This window comes from Talpa europaea, assembly GCF_964194135.1.
Source record: "Talpa europaea genome assembly, chromosome: 2".
Taxonomy (NCBI): Eukaryota; Metazoa; Chordata; class Mammalia; order Eulipotyphla; family Talpidae; genus Talpa; species Talpa europaea.
In genome coordinates this window covers 115,726,710-115,746,957 of record NC_140068.1, presented here as the reverse complement: position 1 = coordinate 115,746,957, position 20,248 = coordinate 115,726,710, and the positions used below count along the sequence as shown (strand labels likewise).

Genomic DNA, 20,248 nt, shown 5'->3' with positions numbered 1-20,248 from the left:
GGGTGTGGCTCTCAAGGTCTCAGTCCCCAGAGCGCTGTTCTGGACTGGAAGGTGACTATTGGGGCTTCCTCATCTCCCCAGTTTCACATCTCACAACCTGTGTCAGGTCCTCCCTCCTGGATACTGGTGAGAGTCACCCCAGGGCTCACTCCCCATTGCCTGGAGGTCTCCAGAGCAGCCAATCAGCAGCCCCGCGGCTCCCGTTCCAAAGCCCCCACCCACCCGCCAGGACTCCATCTCCCCAGCCCGGGTGAGGGCTCCTCCTGGGGGATGGGGGGCGCAGCCCTCCTGCTCCTGCTTGCGGTGGCCGGTGGCCATGGCCCCGAGGGAGACCCGGGAGGGTGAGTGCGGGTCAGGAGGGGACAGGGCGCTCCCAGAGGCGGGAGCAAGGGCGTGGGCAGGGGTGGGAAAGGCGCGACCTCTCTGCTGCCCTAGTTGTCCCCCCACCTCGGCCCCGCCCCGTCCTGGCCCCTTTCCGTCCCCCGAGACCCCAGCCTCCTCTGGCCCCCCGAGTCCCGGCCATTTTCGACCCGCAGCCGCTTTTCACTCTCACTTGTCTTTCACCCACTTTCTGTCTCTGGGTGCCCCCTGGGACTCGAGCCCCCTAAGGGGAGAAGAATAGCCCGGTCTCCCCTCCCACCCCCAGGCCCCCACTCCATAAGGATTTTCCACACCACGATGTCCCGGACCGGCCCCGGGGAGCCCCGCTTCATCTCCGTGGTCTACGTGGACAACACGCAGTCCCAGCGGTTCGACAGCGACTCTCCGGGCTGGAGCTTGGAGCCTCTGGCGCCCTGGGCTGAGCAGGTGGAGCAGGAGAAGCAGGAGGAGTGGGATGAGGACGCGCGGATCCTAAGGGAGCGCGCACTGTGGTACCGAGCACGACTGGACGCCCTGAGCGGCCTCTACAACCGGAGCGAGACCAGTGAGCTGGCGCGGGTCCGGGCTGGGTCAGCACCCCCATCCCCATGGACGGGGCGGGGGTGTCGCTCAGGGTCTCCCCCTCCAGGCTTCTCTGCAATTGCCCGGGAACAGCCCAAGGGACTTTCACCCCGTTTCATTCTGTTTAGTTTATTAAGGGCGGGAGGGGGCGCGGGCAGGGTGACCGCGGGGTGACACTGGCTGGGACAGGGTCTCACACCTTCCAGATGATGTCTGGCTGCGACTTGGGGCCCGACTGGCGAGTCCTCCGCGCGTACAGACAGTACGCCTACGTTGGCGCCTATTACCTGGCCCTGAACCCGGACCTGCGCTCCTGGACTGCAGCGGACACGGCCGCTCAGATCTCCCGGCGCGAGTGGGAGGCCCTGGGTGAGGCAGAGAGATTCAGAAACTATTTGGAGTACTGGTACTTGAGGTGGCTGCGCACATGCCTGGAGTACGGGAAGGAGACTCTGCAGCGCACGGGTAAGAGGGGCCTGGAGGCCTCCCGTTCCCCCCCTGCCTGGAGTCACTGCAGGAAATGAGTCCTCTCTCTAGTCACAAGAGGGGGACTCCCCTGGGTTTCATGTTCTGCACGAGAGAGACTCCCAGAGACTCCGGCTTCTCCTGAAGGACAGTGAAGGGATCCCGTCTCTCCTGAGAAAGACAGACAGCCCCTGACCTCACACATCACCAGGTCCTTTTGACCAGGGGCCTGTTTGAGAACCACGAGTTTCTCTCTCAGTCTTGTTTCTGGTCTGAGAACATTTTCAGTTATGTGATTCCTGCTTTTCTGTGTCATTCACCTTCCACCCAGGTCAGGAATAAAAAGTCTGTGTTCCCCTCCCTCTGCTTCATCCTACCCTGGGTTTTCATCCTCATTCTAGTACTATCTAAGGAATAGGAGACTCTCACAGATTCCCCAGATTAGCCTGTTTTTTACATTTTTTATGCTTCTAGCTGTTACAGGGCAAACCCTGATAAAAATGGGGTTTCCTGACTGTGGGTCCTCACCTTGCGCTTAAAGGGGACTTATGAATGCTAAACTGCAGACACACACAAAAGGTTGATGAAAGGTTTATTTACACAGGAAGGGGAATGGGAAATGAATAACTCAGGGAGAAAAAGAGGGAGATAAGTTCGAAAATACGTCCTACCCGTTCCGCTGACCTGGGATTCCAGTGACCCACAGAGGTGGCGAAAACCTAGCTCGCCTCGTGGCCAAGCCAGAGACTCCCGGCCACATGACCAGTTATATACCCAAATGGAGAGCCTAGTTGCTTAACTCCACCCTCGGGTCCTCCCAACCTTCCCTTTGGTGATCGTGGGATTTGTAGTTCCCAGTGTCGTGGGGGTGGAGTCCACAAAACTTGTATGGAGTTTGCTCAGGACATCCTTCACCCCTGTCATTCCTGCCACACCAGTTGTCTTGTCCATTGTGAGGACGGTCTTATGAGGATTCCTCAGTGTCCATGGAGGAAACACAAAGTGAGTTTTCTGATTTACCACCTCAGAACCCCCAAGGACACGTGTGACCCACCACCCCACCTCTGAGTATGCGGTCACCCTGAGGTGCTGGGCCCTGGGCTTCTACCCTGCGGACATCACCCTGACCTGGCAGCGAGATGGGAAGGACCTCATCCAGGAGATGGAGCTGGTGGAGACCAGGCCTGGAGGAGATGGAACCTTCCAGAAGTGGGCAGCTGTGGTGGTGCCTTCTGGAGAGGAGCAGAAATACACGTGCCACGTGCAGCATGAAGGCCTGCTGGAGCCCCAAGTCCTGAGATGGGGTAAGGAGGAGGATGTGGGCAGTGATGTTGTTCTCAGGGCCATCAGGAGCCCTTCTGGAGCCCTTCTGGAGCCCTTCAGAGGGTCAGGATAAGGTCTGGAGCTCAGGGTATGATCTTCCCTTCCCTACCAGTGCCCCCTCCTCAGTCCTCCATCCTCACCGTGAGCATCATTGCTGGCCTGGTTCTCCTTGTTGCTGTGCTCTCTGTAGCTGCAGTGGTTTCAGCTGTGATGTGGAGGAAGAAGCACTCAGGGAAGGGAGTGGGGGATCTTGTCCACTGGGGGCTTTCATATCCCATGGAGAACTTGCCCTGCCTGGTTAATGGGAAGTACCATCCACGCATGTGTGTTGCCCAGAGGGCATTTGCTCCAGTCCCCCCTCACCTCCTTTCTTCATTTTTCTCAGTCCTGACCTGGGTCTTTAGTCCCAGTTCTGAAAACTTCCTGTTGTGCAGGATTAAAAGATTCCTTTAGGTCTTCTGACCTGACTGCTCCCTGGTCTCCCATGATGCTTCTTCCCACAGTAGGACAAGGAGGAAGCTACACTGAGGCCGCAGGTAAGTGTGGATCTGGGGTTTGATCCCTGAGCCCCTGGGGACAGTGTAGATGGACTCCATGGGGGAGTCACCCTCATCAGTCCTTCCTGTGGTCTCATCTCTGACCAGGTTCTGTTTTGTTCTCAACCAGGCAGCGACAGTGCCTATGGCTCTGATGTGTCTCTCAGCCCCTAAGGATCTTTTACAATGAACCCGATGAGGCTCCTGTTGTGCGCACCCTGGGCAGCAGGGTGATGGTGTCACTGTTGTTCTTAACTGTGATATTGAACATTTGTTCATATATTTATTTTTCTATGTCTACATAAGTTGTTATGTCTATAAATAATAATAAATAAAATATAATAAATAAAAAATTTATTTTTTCATTCATACAAGAAATGGGGTACAGGCCAGATGCACGGGAGGTGATAATATTCACCAGAGACAGAGTGGGGAACAGAACAAGCAGACTGATGAAATACACTGCTGAGGGGAGCAGCGGGCGAGACAGGAGAGGTCTGCCGCACCATGTGGGATTCTTGCCTGCTGGCCGGGATCTAACCTACACTGCAGATGCTGCGGACAGCCTCACAGTGCTGTGCTCAACCACCAGCGCCACCAAGGGAGTCCTGGAAGTCAATTTTTTTTTGCTATATTTATAACACTGTTTTTTTGTCCTTATTAAAATTGGGTTATATCTTGCTGATCATTGAGTTTTAAGCATTATTTGTAAATTCTTGATATAGTCCTTTATCAGTTTTTTAATATGCAAATGTTTCCCCCCACTCTGTGACTGAACTCCTTTACTGACGGGAAAGCAAGCATTATTGTCCAGACAGAAGCATGGATATATTTTTTTAGAAAAGAAAAGATAAATTTCTAATTGGTTTTGAGCAGATACTGGCTGACTGGGATGTTGGGGGATGGAAGGGAATGACTGACTTATGCGTATCCTTGAGTGTTATTTAAATGTTCTTGCATGAGCGTGAAATATGCTTTCAAAACTAAATTACACTTCATTCCTCAATTTATAAAACTCTTCACACATCATGTCCAAATCACGTATTAAGATCAGACTGGCATGTGGGCTACAAGTGAGGGACCCGCACATCATAGTTGCACAGTCATGATTTCTCTCAGGGGTCACCCTGGTGTTGTTCGTTCTGTGGGTGTTGGACAAATGTATAATGACCTGTGTCCATCATGAGAATATCATGCAGAGTATTTTCACTGTCCCTAATGTCTTCTGTGCTCCAAGGAAGCAAAAGCAAAAAAGAAACCAATGGAATCACATGAGACTAGAAAGCTTCTGTATAGTGGGGGAAACTCATTAAAATGAAAAGACAATATCAAGTTGGAGAAAATATTTGCACATCATCAATCCAAAAAGGAGTTTGCTGCAGGAGGCCTTGTTGCTCCAGCCAGATAGGATACTGACAAGCAGCTAAGAGAAAAGGCCTCACACCGTGGGGCTGAAGATCTGGCATCCCTTTGCTTTTTGTTCTTGGTCATAGAGAGAGAAAAATTTATCAGAAAGTATATTAGGCAATAAATTATATGTATCAGCATACTGTAAGTAAATAGCACGAAAAATTGTGTGTTTAGAAATTAGTTGTTGGGCAGTTTGGCTCACTTGACAATGGGAGATGGTTTGTTGAACATGCCTGACAAGCATTACAATACAATAATTATAGTGGGTCCTTCTTTTGCCTTCCCTTGAAGTTTCTTGGGGAAGTTTTTAAATGAAGCTATTTAGTGTTAGGAGTTTCTAAATAAAAAAAAGTTCTGATAGCTGAGTAGCAGCCAGCTCCTGCTGTGAAGGCCATGAGAATAAAAGTCTTTTCTTGCTTAGGCTTTGGCTGATAGGGATGTACTGGCGGCTATCTACTGTCTTAGGTTATTGTTTGGTTGAAACAATGAGTTCTAGTGTAAGGCTTAGTTTTTTATTAGCCTTGAAGGTTGCCTTCTTACTGAGAGCATGTAGTGGCCAAAAGCCCCTAGAAAAAGAGATGCACTGATTGTTTCTGCTTTGTTTCTATGCCCATGATAATGTCATCTCACTTCTTGCAAAAAATGTATAAATAAAAAACCTGCTGAGCCTCTCGGCAGAAGATACTAGCACCACACCAAGTGTCGGTGTCTCCCCATTCCCTTCCCCTCAGCCCCTAAGTTTCAGTCCTTTCGTTTTCGCCGAGGCCGTCTCATCCTTTCAGGAACCCCTGACACGACATTTTGCCGGAGGCTGGTCCCCGGCAGGAGTTACTATCCAAGACCTGCAAAGAACTGCAAAACAAGAAAACAACTCAATAAAAACAGGGCAGAGGAGCTAGATGGATACTTTTGTAAAGAAGACATACAGATGGCCAATAGGTACATGGATAAATGTTTGTCATGTGCTGTCAGGAAAATGCCAATTAAAACCACAATGAGTTACCCCCTTACACCTGTGAGAATGACCCACTGAAGGGTGTGGAGGAAAAGGAACTCTCTCTGGTACATGGTGGGTGGGAATGAAGTCTGGTCCTGTTAGTGGACAGAATGAGGGTTTTCCAGGGTTTCTCAAACCTGTACACTCTACATGGGATCTGCCATCATCTGAATTAAGACAAAACATACTCTAAAGCCTAAGACCTTCAATAGAAAAGAACTTTAATACAATTAGTGTGCAATAGAGAGAAGAGAAAGAATATAGTTAGAATAGTTCCCAAGTGAAGCACCCAAAGCTACCCGTCCCCTCATGGGTAAATGCCCAGAGGAACAGGGTTGGCCCAAAGCAGGCCCACTGGGCCCGAACGCCTGCCACAAGGGTAAGGCACCTACTGGTAGAGACCCATGGGACAGGGGCAGGAGGGGCCAGTCAAGTCTGGAAGGAAATGAGCAAAATCAAAATCCACATCAAGACAACAGCTGCTGGGCCTCCCCGGTGGTGCAGCGGTTGAGCGCTGGGTTGCGAAGCTGCCTGCAGCCTCTGCAGCGCCGGTTCGATCCCCGGCTGCTCCGCGGCCTCCGGAGGAGGGTCCCACATGGCATGCAGACCTCTCCTGCCGCCCACTGCTCCCCTCAGCAGTGTACTTCGGTCCTTCTGCCTGCTCTGCTCTCCGCTCTGGCTCTGGTGAATTCTCTCACCCTCCCGCGCTTCTGACTGTACCCAGTGCTTGTATAAATAAATAAATAAATCTTTAAAAAAAAAAAAAAAGACAACAGCTGCCATTGTCAGCGTCTCAGTGGGACTCTCACCCAAGTCTTTGTCTCTTTCACATGTCTCTTTCTGTGTCCCCAATTCCCTGGCACAAGTCCAAGCCTGAGGAACAAGCCTGGCTGCTTCTTCACATGTCTCTCTGCTCCATGTGCCTCCTCCAGTCTTCTTTCCTCATCTAAATCCACGTCTTCCTCCTGTTCCTTAGCTTCTCATCCCTGCTCAGCCCCACATTTCCTTGGGTGGGGCGGTAACCTGGAACCTCTCTTTTCTACGGATAGCACATTGGTCCTGCCCCTATGGAAAACAAATGAAGTTTCCTCAAAATATTCAAAATAGACCTGTCCCATGGTCAAGCATTCCATTCCTTGGTATTTATCCAAAGAACGTAAAATGCTAATTCCGAGGAGTATGCGCCTCCTATGGTCAATGCAGCACTGTCTGCCATAACCAAGCAATGGAGACTACCTAAGTGCCCAACGGCAGGTGAGGGGATAAAGAACACAAACCGTATATACAATGGAATACTACTCAGCCATGAAAAAGAAAAATACTGACTTTGCAACAAGGATAGATATGGATGGGATTATGCTAAGTAAAATAAGTTTGAAGGAGAAAGTTAAATACTGGATGATTTCATTCATATATGGAATATAAAGAAACAAAGCAGACACAGGTGAAACTAAACCAAAACAAACTCTAGAAATATGACTATGGAATTGAAGGTATGGAGTGGGGTAAGAGCAGGAAACAAGGCAGGAAGAGGGCCCAGTGAACTATGGTGAAGACTGTGGGTGCCCTTATGGTAGGCGTGATGTGGTAACAAACATCTGAAGAGGGGTGACCCTGGGCCTCTGAACACATACAGTGTGTAAAGCAATGTTACCTCAACTGAATAATACAGTGAGGGGAAAAAGAAACGAAAAAAGCAAATTGTCTCCTCAGCAGTCACTGACCTCAGGACTTTGCCTTCGCCTCCTCACTGTCACGCAGGCTGAGGGGCTGGTTTCCCACAAGGTCAGAGGCAGGAGGTGCAGGGAATCCTGGGGCTGCTCAGACCCTGCTGGGTAGAGACACTGCAGAGAGGGCGGCTCTGAGGGGACCAGAGACAGAGGGTCAGAGTAACCCCAGTGTTGAGTGAGGGTCTGGTTCCCAAGGAGAGGGGAGTGTGTGTGTATGTGTGTGTGTGTGTGTGTGTGTGTGTGTGTGTGTGTGTAACAAGAATGACAGGATATACAACACAAGATGATGGGAAGACAATTAACATCAAGCCCCAGAATAAATGAATTGAAATCGCACACAGAGTAAAGTGTGAGAACAACACCTCAGTAAATGCAGTTCTGTGGAGAAGCAGTTTCCAAGCAGGACTGAAAAGGCGTTGGACCTGAAGAGGCTGAGGTTTAGAACTATCTCATGGTTGGCTTGAGGTGTAAGGAGCTGGGCAGGACCCCTGCTCCAGGCCCCTGCTAGGATGTGGTGGTAACTTCACCCCTGACAGCTCCCTCCCCCAGTCGCCAATGTTCCTCTTCAGTCCCCGACGTTCATCTTCTTTGGACTCACCATAGAAAACCCACGGGCCTCAAAATGAGGTTGTTCCATGCGCTTCAGCTACTTTCTCTCTAGACCAGAACTGGAGGGAGCCACACAGGGGGAGGGAGGAATGTGTGTCCCCCACTGGCCTGGCCCAGGGGCAGGATTAGCCCGAGTCACCCCAGTTCCTGAGCTGAGCCTTTGTCCACAGTCCAGGAATGGAGGGGAGATGGAGCAGGGTCTGTTGCGTCGGGCAACACCACACTGATAAAGAAACGGGCGTCGTGGAGCAGGCTACATGATGCAGGATGCTGCGGAAGAGGAAGATCCGGGCCGTTTTTTTGCTAGAATAATCATACAGCGTCAGTTACGTGGGGCAGGAGGACGAGGAGGAAAGGATGGGTGAAATAAGGAACGTCATCTTGGGCTTCAGGGGGACAGGAGTCTGCTGACCAGATAATTCTTATCTGCTTGATGATCAAGTGTTGGAATCGAAACCAGATCCCAGACCCTGGACCATGGGCCTAATCTTATCAACAAGGCGGTCCCCTGGTCAGCTTCTGGGCTCCCTTGTCCCACCTCGTGATGCATCGCCTTCCCAGGGAGCTCAAGCTTTCTCTCTTGAAAGATTTGAAAGGCACCTTGTAAGGTCTGGCTCCCGTGACTGAGTGACCGGGCACCTCTGACCTTGTGCAGGAATGCAGAACTGCAGGTCACACAAATGGCGCCTGAACAGGCTGCTCAAGTTTACTGGAACCACCAGGGTCTCCCTCAGCTCCTAGGGGAAGATGGAATGTTAGAGGGGTGAACTGACGTTTCTTTCTCATTCTGGGGCTCTCCCGTCTCCCCAGCATAACCCTCCACGTGCAGCAGGGAGAGGATGTCAGGTCAAACCCAGGCTGCTTCCCCCACGCCTCTCCCCACTAGTGTTCAGGATGGATCTGCTTGTACGCATGGCCGCGCTGGAGGAGAGCACGGAAAGGTAAGTATCATTATGATATTTGCTACTGGGATTGGAGGGAAGTTTTTTTTTTTTTTACAATAAAAGATCTTTTATTTGGGTTGTTGCTGTAACAAGGCTGTGCAATTAGAAAAACACCTGGGAGAAGGAGAAAGTGTTGAACTGAGTTTTCATAATACAACCAAAAAAAAAAAAAAAAGAAAAAAAGTCAACAGTGAAAATAAGAGAAACATTTGCATGAATTATTCATTTTAACCCACGACACCCTGTGAGTTGTCAGATACCATGATCCCAGCGTAACTCATGACTGTGGGGAGTGAGACTCAGAAGCTCAGCCCAGGCCGCACATTGGGTGACCCGGGGTTCTGACCACCCAGGCCCCCCTGCTGTGGCAGCTGCAGTGAGGAAGGGTCTCCGAGCTGAGGAGGCTGAGGCCTCAGTGTGGTCACATCCACTGGAAACATCCAGAGTGAGGGTTGGGTCCTCTTAGTGATGGGCACTCACTACCTGCCCAGACGCCCTTCTACCAACAAGTCAAATTAAAAAACATTCCTCCTGATGTTGCTCTGGTGCTGGAGGCAGGTGAGGTGGGAGAGAAAGTGGAGGTGATGCCAGGCCCTGTGAGCCCTCCCTGCCTGGTGTGGGGAGCAGAGAAGGCAGGTGAGGGTCCATGTTGAGAAAGGCCTGGTGTGCCGTGGGGAGCAGAGACTGGAGAGGGTGAGAGTGTGCGGGCCAGGGAGGAGGCTCCTGTGGTCTGACCAGGGCAGGTGTGGTCACCTCCTCCGTGAGCGTCTCCTCTGCCCTCCCTTGTTCAACTTCCTCACCCACCTTGCAGGACAGTCATGGCCTTGGGGTCACTACTGGACCCCTCCTGGAAGAAGTGACCTGCAGCATCTGCCTGGAGACAGGAGGCCCCTGGAGCATCTCCTGTGGCCACAGCTTCTGCCAGGCCTGCTCTCAGCTGAGTGACTCTCTGACCCGCCGAGGTCACTGTGTGCTGTCCATGCTGCCAGAAGCCACCACAAGAGGGAACAGCAGGTTCACTTTTATTCTGGTCAGTTTGTCCTCTGGGAGCAGACTTGCCCAGGGGTCATTTTCCTGCTTCTACATTTAATCTGGATCCCTGCAACCTGGTGCAAGTGGTGGGGTATGACCAGCTTTGCTGAGGCCTACTTCAGTAGCAAGCCTTGACAGAAGCCATGGAGAGAGAGGCCCCTGGCATTCTAGGCCCAAACTCAGCATGTGGACTGTGGGCCTCCCTGAGCTCTGGCAGCGTTGGCCTGGGCTGTGCTGTGGCAGGTGGGAGACCGGCCTGGTGGCCTGTGATAGAGGGGTGCCTGCTCTGGATGCTCAGGTGAGCATCTAGCCCTGCTGAAGTCCACACCCCTGATGCTGGGGGGAGAGGGGACCTTACTGCGTGCAGCCTATGGGCCTGTTTGATGCCATCTGAGTGACAGCAGCCCGCACTCCAGGGTGAGACTATCTGACCTCAGGCATCTGGACACACTGGCAGGTGTTTCATTTGAGAACACAGTGCCAGAATTGTAATGGACCAAACAGATTCAGGCTCTGACAGGTGTCATTCAAGATATTTTTTGTTTTGTTTGTTTGTTTTAAAAGAGATTTTTATTTTTACTTACGTATGCACACAAGAATGGGGGTTTAGGCCAGAGGTGTCGGGGGTAAGAGGATTCACCAGAGTCAGAGTAGGGAGCAGAACAGGAGGATCTACTGAAATACATTGCTAAGGGGAGCATCGGGCTAGACAGGAGAGGCCTGCTGTGCCACGTGGATTGGCTCCCTGGCCAGGGATCGAACTCATGTTGTAGTGGCTGGCAATAGCTTGATTGTGCTGTGTCTTTAACCCCTGCACCACCAGGGAGCACCCCACCATTCAAGTTTTTTGAGACCATCCAGGCCTCTAAATGGACCAATCTGATTGGAGCTCCACTGGCACCAACCAAACAGCTGGGATTATAAAGGGGCCAATCAAGCTTGAAAGGTGGCACCCTGAAGAGGATACAAGCCAGAGCAGCAGCCAGCCTGAGCCACTTGATAGACAGCTCCTGGTCAGATTTGTCGGTACTCCTAGAAAGATCTTTGCCAAGCCCTCTGCAGAGTGTGAGACCTTTCCAGACACCTTTCTGAGACCTGATGGCTACACCTGCTTCTGGCCCTGGCTCTAACACCGCCTGCAGAGAACATCGTCAGGCTGTCCCTGGAGTTTCTAAAGGGGCTGTTTGCTGGTGGCTTATGCCCAGCCTCTCTAAGGCTGTTTGCTGTTGGTACAATGGCGTCTTGATTAAGATGTAAACTGGCATCTCTGGCACCATTGCCTGCTGGACCAGTGCTGACCAGCACTGCTGACCTGTATCCGGCCTCCTCTGAGAGCTGTCCACCACTTCTCATTCTTTGGCACTATCTCCTGGTGCTGTTGTATTTGACAGTGTCCAGTCCAGGGTCTGGTGCTGTTCGCCTGGCCTTTGGATAGCTGTTGCTGGCTGCTGCAGCATCACCTGAGCAGCCCCACCTGGGATCACCTCCTGCTGCCACCGGGAGTTGGATCCTGCTCCACTGCTTACCTGTTGTCACCAGCTCCAGGCTGTCATAGCACAGCTTGTGTGAGTAGCCTTTGTTTTGGACCGGTGGACACTGAGGACACTGTCTGAGGTAGGACGGATGGCCATTTCTGGGCTTAGACACTCCTTCCTTGTTTGCAGTCTCCCCTTTTTAATAAACCCTGTTGCTTTTACATCCTGAGCCTGAGTGTTGTCTTCCAAGTGTGAGCACATGGATGAGGACCCAGAGACAGGGACTGTCCCCAACATTGCCCTGTTTTAACATAACCTGAGAGTGGAACTGGTGACTGTCCCGCTGCAGGGTGTGGTGTCCTGCGCCCACCTGACCCCCCTTCTCTGTTCTGGCTTGAGAAAGTGACAAGTGAAGCTGCAAAAATTCATGCCTCATCCTCCCTGGTGGCCTAAGGGGTTAAGCACAGCACTGTGAAGCCATCCATAGACTCTGAAGCGTAGTTAGATCCCAGGCCAGGGAGCAACCCACATAGTGCAGCAGACCTTGCCTGTCTCACCCACTGTTCCCCTCAGCAGTGGATTTCAGTCAGTCTGCCTGTTCTGCTCCCCACTGCCTCTGGTGAATCCTCTTACCCCCCACACCTCTGCCCTGTACCGCAGTTCTTATAAACATGAATAAATAAATCTTGGGCCTCCCAGTGGCACAAGGGCTTAAGATGCAACCTATGAAGCTGTCCGCAGTCTCTGCAGCACGAGTTCAATCCCTGGCCATGGAGATACCCACATGGCGCAGCAGACCTCTCCTGACTTGTCCACTACTCCCCTCAGCAGTGTATTTCAGTCACTCTGCCTGTTCTGTTCCCACTGTCTCTGGTGAACCCTCTCACCCCCACGTCTGGTCTGTCCCCCAGTTCTTGTATGCATAAACACATAAATTTAACAATAATTAAATAAATCTTAAAAACAAAATCCATGCCTGCCAGAGTGTTAGGATTTGAGCTAAAAAGGAACTTCAAATCCATTCTTATTTTCTAGATGAGGGTAAATAATGAAAAGAGCATCAGGCCAGTGATGGCAGAACCTAGACACAGCAGGTACCCCGACTGCCTGTCCTTGTTCATGCCCTGACGCCTGAGGGAGGACAGAGGCTGAGGGTTCCGGGGAGGAGCTGGACACTCCCCTCCTCCTGCTTGGCCCTCATGAAAAAAGCAGGAACCAAATGGTGAGAAAAGTTCAGGCCACGGGAAGCTGTAAGTCTGTCTCCCATGACCAGTCCTTGCCCGGGGAGGGCTGTGCGCTAGGAGATGTGACCATAAGGCCGTGAGCCCTGATGACAACATCCTCTAGGAGGGGGACCATGTAGCAGAGGGTTCCTGTTTCTCCCCAAACACTTCAAACCTTCTCACTGAAAGGATGTTGATATAGAGGGGAAATGAGGAATCAAGTTTAAAGCAAAAGGATACTTCTGAGTCCTGGGTACTGAGGCGATACAATACATCATTATTGAAGTGACATGGAGGATTTCAGGACAGACGCCCTGTGGACACGCACAGGTGCAAGAGGAAGTTCTGTAGGTGCAGCCTGTGAGCACACGTGTGAGGACCTAGGTAGGGTCAGAGACACGTGAAAGAGACAGAGATGTGGGTGAGAGACCCAGGGGAGCCTGACAATGGCAGCTGTTATCTTGATGTGGATTTGACATTGCTCTTGTCCTTCCAGACTTGCCTGGCCCCTCCTGCCCCTGTCCCATGGGTCACCAGTAGGTGCCATAGATTGTGGCAGGCTTTTGGGCCTCAGTGGTTCTGCTTGGAGCCAAGCCTGTTTGGCTGGACATTTACCCATGAGGGGACAGGTAGCTTTGGGTGCTTAATTGGGAATTATTTATCTATGTTCTTTCTCTTCTCTTTCCCTATTACACACTAATTCTCTATTGCACACTGATTGTGTTCAAGTTCTTTTCTAACAAAAATGTTATGTGTTAGATTTAGTCTTTAGGCAGCTGATGCAGATCCCATGTAGAGTGTACAGGTTTGAGGGCCCTGGGAACCCCTCATTCAGCCCGCTAACAGGACCAGACTTCATCCTCATGTGCCAGAGTTCCTTTCCCTCCACACCCTTCAACGGGTCATTCTCACAGGTGTGAGGTGGTAACTCATTGTGGTTTTAATTGGCATTTTCCTGACAGCACATGATGATAAACATGTATCCATGTACCTGTTGGCCACATGTGTGTCTTCTTTAGAAAAGTACCTATTTAGCTTCTCTGCCCCTGTTGTGATTGGGTTGTTTCCTTGTTTTGGAGTTCTTTGTAGATCTTGGATAGTAACTCCTTGTTGGATTGATGATGTGCAAATATTTTCTCTGACTCAATATTGTCTTTTCATTTTAATGATAGTTTGCTTCACTATGTAGAAGCTTTTTAGTCTCATGTGATTCCATTGGGTTTTTGGTTTTTTTTTTGCTTTTGTTTCATTGGAGCACAGAAGACATTATAGGCAGTGAAAATACTCTGATGGACACAGGTCATTGTACATTTGTCCAACAACAACCACAGAACGGACAACACCAGAGTGAACCCAAAGGGAAACCATGAGTTTGGCGACTGTGACGTGCGGGTCCATCACTGGTAACACACGTGCTAGTCTGGTCTTAACACGTGATTTGGTCGTGATGTGTGAGGAGTGTTGTAAGTTGAGTAATGTAGTGTAATTTACTTTTGAAAGCATATTTCATGCACATACAAGAACATTTAAATAACACTCAAGGACACACATAGGTAAGTCACCCCCCCCAACACCCAGTCAGCTAGGACATCTGCTCAAAAACAGTTAGTGATTTATCATTTCTCTTCTTAAAAAATATATATATATATATATATATATATATATATATATATATATATCCATGCTTCTGTCTGGACAACAATGCTTGTTTTCCTGTCAGTACAGGAGTTCAGGACACAGAGTGGGGGAAACATTTGCAAATCATGAATCTGATCAAGGACTGTATCTAGAATTTACAAAATAACGCTTAAAACTCAATGAGCAGAGAGAAATAACACAATTTTAAAAGGGACAAAAACAGTGTTGTAAATGAGTGGTGCCTCATTTGAAAAATGGACAAAAGACTTTAACAGACACGTCACCAAGAAGAGACACAGACGACAAGGAAGAACATGAACAGATGCTCAGCATCACAGGGCACTAGGGAAAGACAAAGGGAACAACAGTGACACCATCACACCTGGTAGGGGCTGAAAAATGCAAACCCTGCACAGGTGCTGCCCAGGATGTGGACAACAGGAGGCTCAACACTGCCCGCAGGAATGCTAAAGGGTGCGGTCACTGTCAAAGATCTTTGACAGTTTCTTTGAAAACCCAAAAACCTGACATACAGCCCAGCGCTCACTGCCCCAGCTAGTTACCCAAATAATTTGAAAACACATTTGGGGGCCTCCCTGGAGGCACAAGGGGTTAAGACGCAACCTATGAAGCTGTGTGCAGTTGGGGAGGTGACCCACATGGCGCAGCAGACCTCTCTTGACTCGTCCACTTCTCCCCCAAGCAGTGCATTTCAGTTAGCTGCCTGTTCTGCCCCCCACTCTGTCTCTGGTGAATCCTCTCAACCCCCGCATCCCTGGCCTGCACCCCAGTTCTTGTATGCATGAATAAATAAATCTTTAAAAAAATGAAAACTTATATTAAAAAACTCTGCATGCATGTACATGGTTTTTTCTACTTTATTTTTTTATTAAGATTTATTTTTTTATATTCCCCATACAATTGCACCCCCCTCATTTTGACCCCAATCCCTCTTCTCCCCTCCCCCCCATAGTGTGTCTCTGGTTTATAGTTGCTTGGTGATTTTGATTTTTTCTTTATTATAGTTATTCTTTTTCCTAGTCCCTTATTTAGGTTCTCTAGATTCCTGCTATGAGTGAGACCATCTGGTATTTTTCTTTTTCTTTCTGGCTTATTTCGCTGAGCATGATCCCTTCCAGCGCCATCCATGTTGCTGCAAATTGCATGTGTTTACCTTTTTCGATTGTTGAGTAATATTCCATGGTGTATATGTACCACATCTTCTTGATCCAGTCATCTATTTTTGGGCATTTGGGCTGTTTCCATAACTTAACTATTGTAAATAGTGCTGCTATAAACATAGGGGTGCAGGTGCCCTTGAAATGAATGTTTCTGTGTCATTTGGGTCAATGCCTAGGAGTAGAATCATGCATGTAAATGTTTATAGCAGCACACCCATAAGTGTGAGCTGCCCATACTGACTTCCTTCCAAAGACAACAGCCTCTAAATAAATGTGAAAAAGAGAAGCTTTTCAGGAAGAAATCTGGGAAAGTGTGCCTTAGCCAGGTGTTGAAGGTTAACACCATCAGTGATGGGTCAGGTGGACATAATGAGCACTGCCGTGGTGAGTGGACAATGTCCCTGCACCCCTGGAGTCTGCTTCCCCAAACCCACAGTCCCAGTCAAAACAAAAAACCTAAATTGAGGGACAATACTCCTGAGCAGTGCTCCTTGATGGAGGCTAAGAGTAGGAAATTTAGGGTGGAGGTGTCACAAGTCCTGAAACTGGAGGTGGGGGTAGAAGTGATTAACATAGTCATTAAATCAATTATGGAAATGAAAATCGCTGTGGGCCAACTGCTATAGCAAATATCAGATGCTACAGGAAGTATAAGGAGGTGCAGACCAGAGGTGGGATGTGGGGATGGAGCCACTGCAGAGACTCGCTGCTCCTGACAAATCAGCCCAGTCACACCATAGAAGTAATTAATTTAACAACAGATGATAATTCCACAAAGGAATGAGCCCTCCCAACTAGAACACGACCTCAGTGCCTTTTCTGCCCCAGGAAGACGCAGCTCTGCTCCAAAGGCTCCGCCTGGGGCCTGCAGGCTTCTCCTCACACACCCGCCCTCTCCAAGGGCAGCTCCTCCGGTCTACTGGTGTCTGCACAAGCATGGTCTTCTTTCCTTGTGTGTGTGTGTGTACGTGTGTGTGTGCCCTCACGCCACTGAGAGGAGGACTCTGGTGAAGCTTTTCTTACAGGTGACCCAAGAACCTCCATCTGTGACCCCAACACTTCTCCCAAACATCACTCCTCACCAGTGTCAATGTTATAAAAACAAGGAAAGTCTGAGGAACTGTCATCCAGGCAAACTGGATGGGATTATGGAGCATCAAATGGACATTAGCAAAAACTGAAATGAAAGTATGGCGTTTAGTTATTATGTCAACATTGCTGCAGTAGTTGTTAAAAAAAAAACAAAACTGTACTCGTGTAGGATGTTAACATGGAAATGGTGTGGGAGAAACAAGACGTGTACTGTCTTTGCAAATTTTCTGTAAATCGAACAGTATTCTTTAAATGTTATTTTTTAAAATACTCTCAATATTTAATAGGTTATAGAAGGAAATATTTTCTCTTTTCCAGTGGTCCCAGGAATCACCAACCAGGGACTGGAGAGAGGGGTTCTGGGGAGAAAAGATGGAAACCTCACACACAGGGCAGGCTCCGGAGTCTCCTCTCCTCTGAGCCCTGCTGCTCTGACTCCTCACAGAGCATCTCACCCCCAGGTCGCCGCCCTCCAGGACCCCCAACTCTGCCCACCTCAGCCCCCGCCCCGTCCTGGCGGCTCCACCAGAATCCGGAGCAGCGCGGCAGCGCCCCCGTGTGGCCACAGGGCTGAGCACAGGAGCCCAGAGCCGCCTTTTCTCCTGCTCAGCCAGGCCCTCCCCAGGCTCCCTGGGCCCCCAGCGGCAGGACAGGGATCTGCACACAAGGGGGCGCCCAAGTCCAGTGTCAGGTCTGAAGTCCTCCAAATTTTCTTTGGCCAAAGGACAAAGCAGGTTTCCAGGTCATAACAGCTGATTCCCAGATTATGGGCTGATCTCCCAAATATAGAGTTTCCTTTAGTCTTGGATGGATCCTTGGACTCCAGAGTCTCTGTCATTTGTTTCTGCTTCTGCTTCAGAGGTGAAATCACCTCCACCTGGGAATTAACATTCAATTCTACCCAGGAGCCCAGGTCCTCACCCAGGAAAAGGACAAGGTTCCAGGAAAACACCAAGACCCGTGGGCCGACCACCCATCCACGTCTTATAGCAGAGGGGACCAGGAGTGATCAGAGCCGGGGAGAGACACGAGGAGCTAGTGGTGGTGGTGTTTGGTGGATCATTGGTGGAAGGGCCGCACCTAAGAGAAACAATAACTATAGAAAGATGACCCACGCTGTAAGGAAATAAATATACGTATTTAAAAAATTTTCCATCCCTGAATGAGGGGAGGTTGAGGAGAGCCCCCAGGGCATGACTAGGAAGACGGGGAGGCTCCTGGAAATGGAGCAGAGGATGAAAATGGGGACTAGGAAAATGGGGCCCAAAAGGAGTGGTGGGGGCACCTGGAAGGGTGGGGCTAGGAAGGGGCAGCATTGGGGACACTGTGAGGGGAAGGTCTGTGTGGGTGACGTGGCTCTGGCTGGGGCTGGGAGAGTCTCTGTCTCCCCTGGTGGGACTGCAGAGGGGCTGGTGCTGTAACTGACCAGGGAATCACTTAAGTTCTGGGCCTCTCCTGTGTGTGCAGGGCTGGTGTGACTCAAACACGCACACTCAGGCTGATGAAGGAGAGAGAGGAGGAGAGGACAGATGGTCAGGAGGAGGCCCCCATTTCCTGAGCCACAACATCCTCCCCAACTCCCCAATGCTGGGGTGGCAGGGAGATTCCTGGAATCAAGAGGAGGTGATTCAGGGAATCAAGAGGAGAAAGGCCTGTGTTGCTCTGGAGGGCCAGCCCTGGGGGCTGATTCTGGGGCTCCAGGGCCCCACTCCCTGCAGGCGGGTCAGAGTCAGCCCTGCTCACAGCTCCAGGCTGCTGACAGCCCCTCTGTGCCGTGACCCTGCAGACACCGCTCTGGGGATAGTATAAAGAAAACAAAAGAGTAAAACTAAATGGGAATCTAAAAACGGTAGAACTCATTTTTTAAAGTCACATATTTTGAAGGACACTTCAGAGGATGTGGAATCCTTGTCTGACAGCTCATTGCTATCAGGGCCTTGACTGTCATGTGAGCTTCTCTGGCCTCCACTGTTTCTTGTGAGAAAACAGCCACTGATCACTTATCGCCTGAATATTTTACTGGTTTGTACCAAATCACTTCCTACTTTGCACCTAAAACAAAGATCTGGCGTCTCCACAGTCTCTGAGGGGGAGGCGGCAGGAGGGGCCTCACTCAGAGGCTCCAGCTCTGGGTCCCACGAGGCTGCGATGGGGATGAAATGTTGGCGGATCTGAACGGCTGTGATCAGCGTGGAAGGACCTGCCTCAGAGCTCCTGCATGTGGCTCCTGGAGAAAACCCTCAGGTCCTTGTCCTGGGGGCATCCCCTTAGCTGAGGGTCCACCGTGTGCAGGGAGTCACCCCAGAGAGGGACCAGGAGGGGAGCCCGGGCGGGAAGTCTCAGCCCCTGTGAGCCTGACTCTGCACGTCCCTTCTGCTTCATTCTCCTCACAAGGAAGAGCCAGAGAGTCAGACACACTCACAGGGGGGAGTTGTCTCCCCTCATGTTTATCACAGAATTGATGGAAAATCAAAAATCAACACAGAAGAACTTCTGGGCACTCATTATTTCCATTCTGCCCACATGAAAAATAAGCTGCCTCCCACCCATGGCCCCCCAAAGTCTCTCCCATCACAGAAGCAGCGTAATGTCAGCATCTCATCATGTGATTCAGGACCACGCAGAGGAAGTTCCTTGAGAGCATCTGTGCAGTGAAGCCGTCTGTGCTCAGCTCCTCGTGGGCTGAGGCAGTTTCCTGCCCCACAAGCCCTCACTGTGGATACAGTGGAGGACAGACACAGGGCAACTTGTAGACCCATTTCTTAATATGGTTCTAAAGTCACACCATAGAAGTAATTAATTTAACAACAGATGACAATTCCACAAAGGAATGACTGAAATCATATAAGTATCTCTCTGATCACAATGGTATCAAACTCGAAGAAATATAAAAGGAAACCAGGGGGGGAAATAACGTGTGAAGATTGAACAACACACTACCAAATCACTCTTGGCTTAAGAAGGAAATCAACCAAGAAATTTAAAAATACCTTGAGACAAATGACAACCTATCAGTGGGCACAGCACAAGCAGCACTAAAAGGGGAATATAGAGAAATACAGGCCACACCTAGAGTAAAGACAGAGCTCAGGTAAAGAATCTAAACAGCTAGAAAGAACAAATGAAACCAAGAGACAGTAGAAGGAAAAAAATATTAAAGCAGAATAAATGACAGAGAAATCAAAGACAGATTAAAAAAAAATCAATGAAACCAAAATATGGTTCTTTAAAAAAAATAAACAAAATAGACAAGTATTTTACTACACTTTCAAGGAGAAAAAAAGGAAAAAAAAACTAATAAATAGAATAAGAAACAAAAGGGGAGAAGTTACAACAGACACATTAGGATACAAAGGATCATAATACCAAATATCTATACATCATAATGCCAAATATCTGTATGTCGATAAATTGAATGACCTCAAATAACCTAGAAGAAAGTGACAAATTCTTAGAAGTATACAACCTTCTGAGACTGAGTCAGGAAGATTCAGAACAAAGCAACTACAAGCAAAGACACTAAAACTTGAATCAAAAGTTTCCTGAAAATCAAAGCCCAGGACCAGACATTTTCAACTCTTCAAAAACACAGAGGAAGAGGGAATGCTGCCATCACATCTCAGGAGCCCAACATTTCCTTGATACCAAAAG

At 49.6% G+C, this 20,248-nt stretch overlaps 1 protein-coding gene across 1 annotated transcript in view; it reads left to right on the top strand.

The window, feature by feature from the left end:
• Window positions 1-678: 678 nt before the first annotated feature.
• Window positions 679-20,248, top strand: part of LOC311188276 (patr class I histocompatibility antigen, A-108 alpha chain-like) — a gene marked incomplete at both ends in the record, with an annotated part of 169,272 nt that continues 149,702 nt past the window's right edge. The window contains one exon of the mRNA XM_084259416.1: window positions 679-925. Coding sequence (XP_084115542.1) covers window positions 679-925 — 247 coding nt within the window. The remainder of the gene's footprint in view (window positions 926-20,248) is intronic.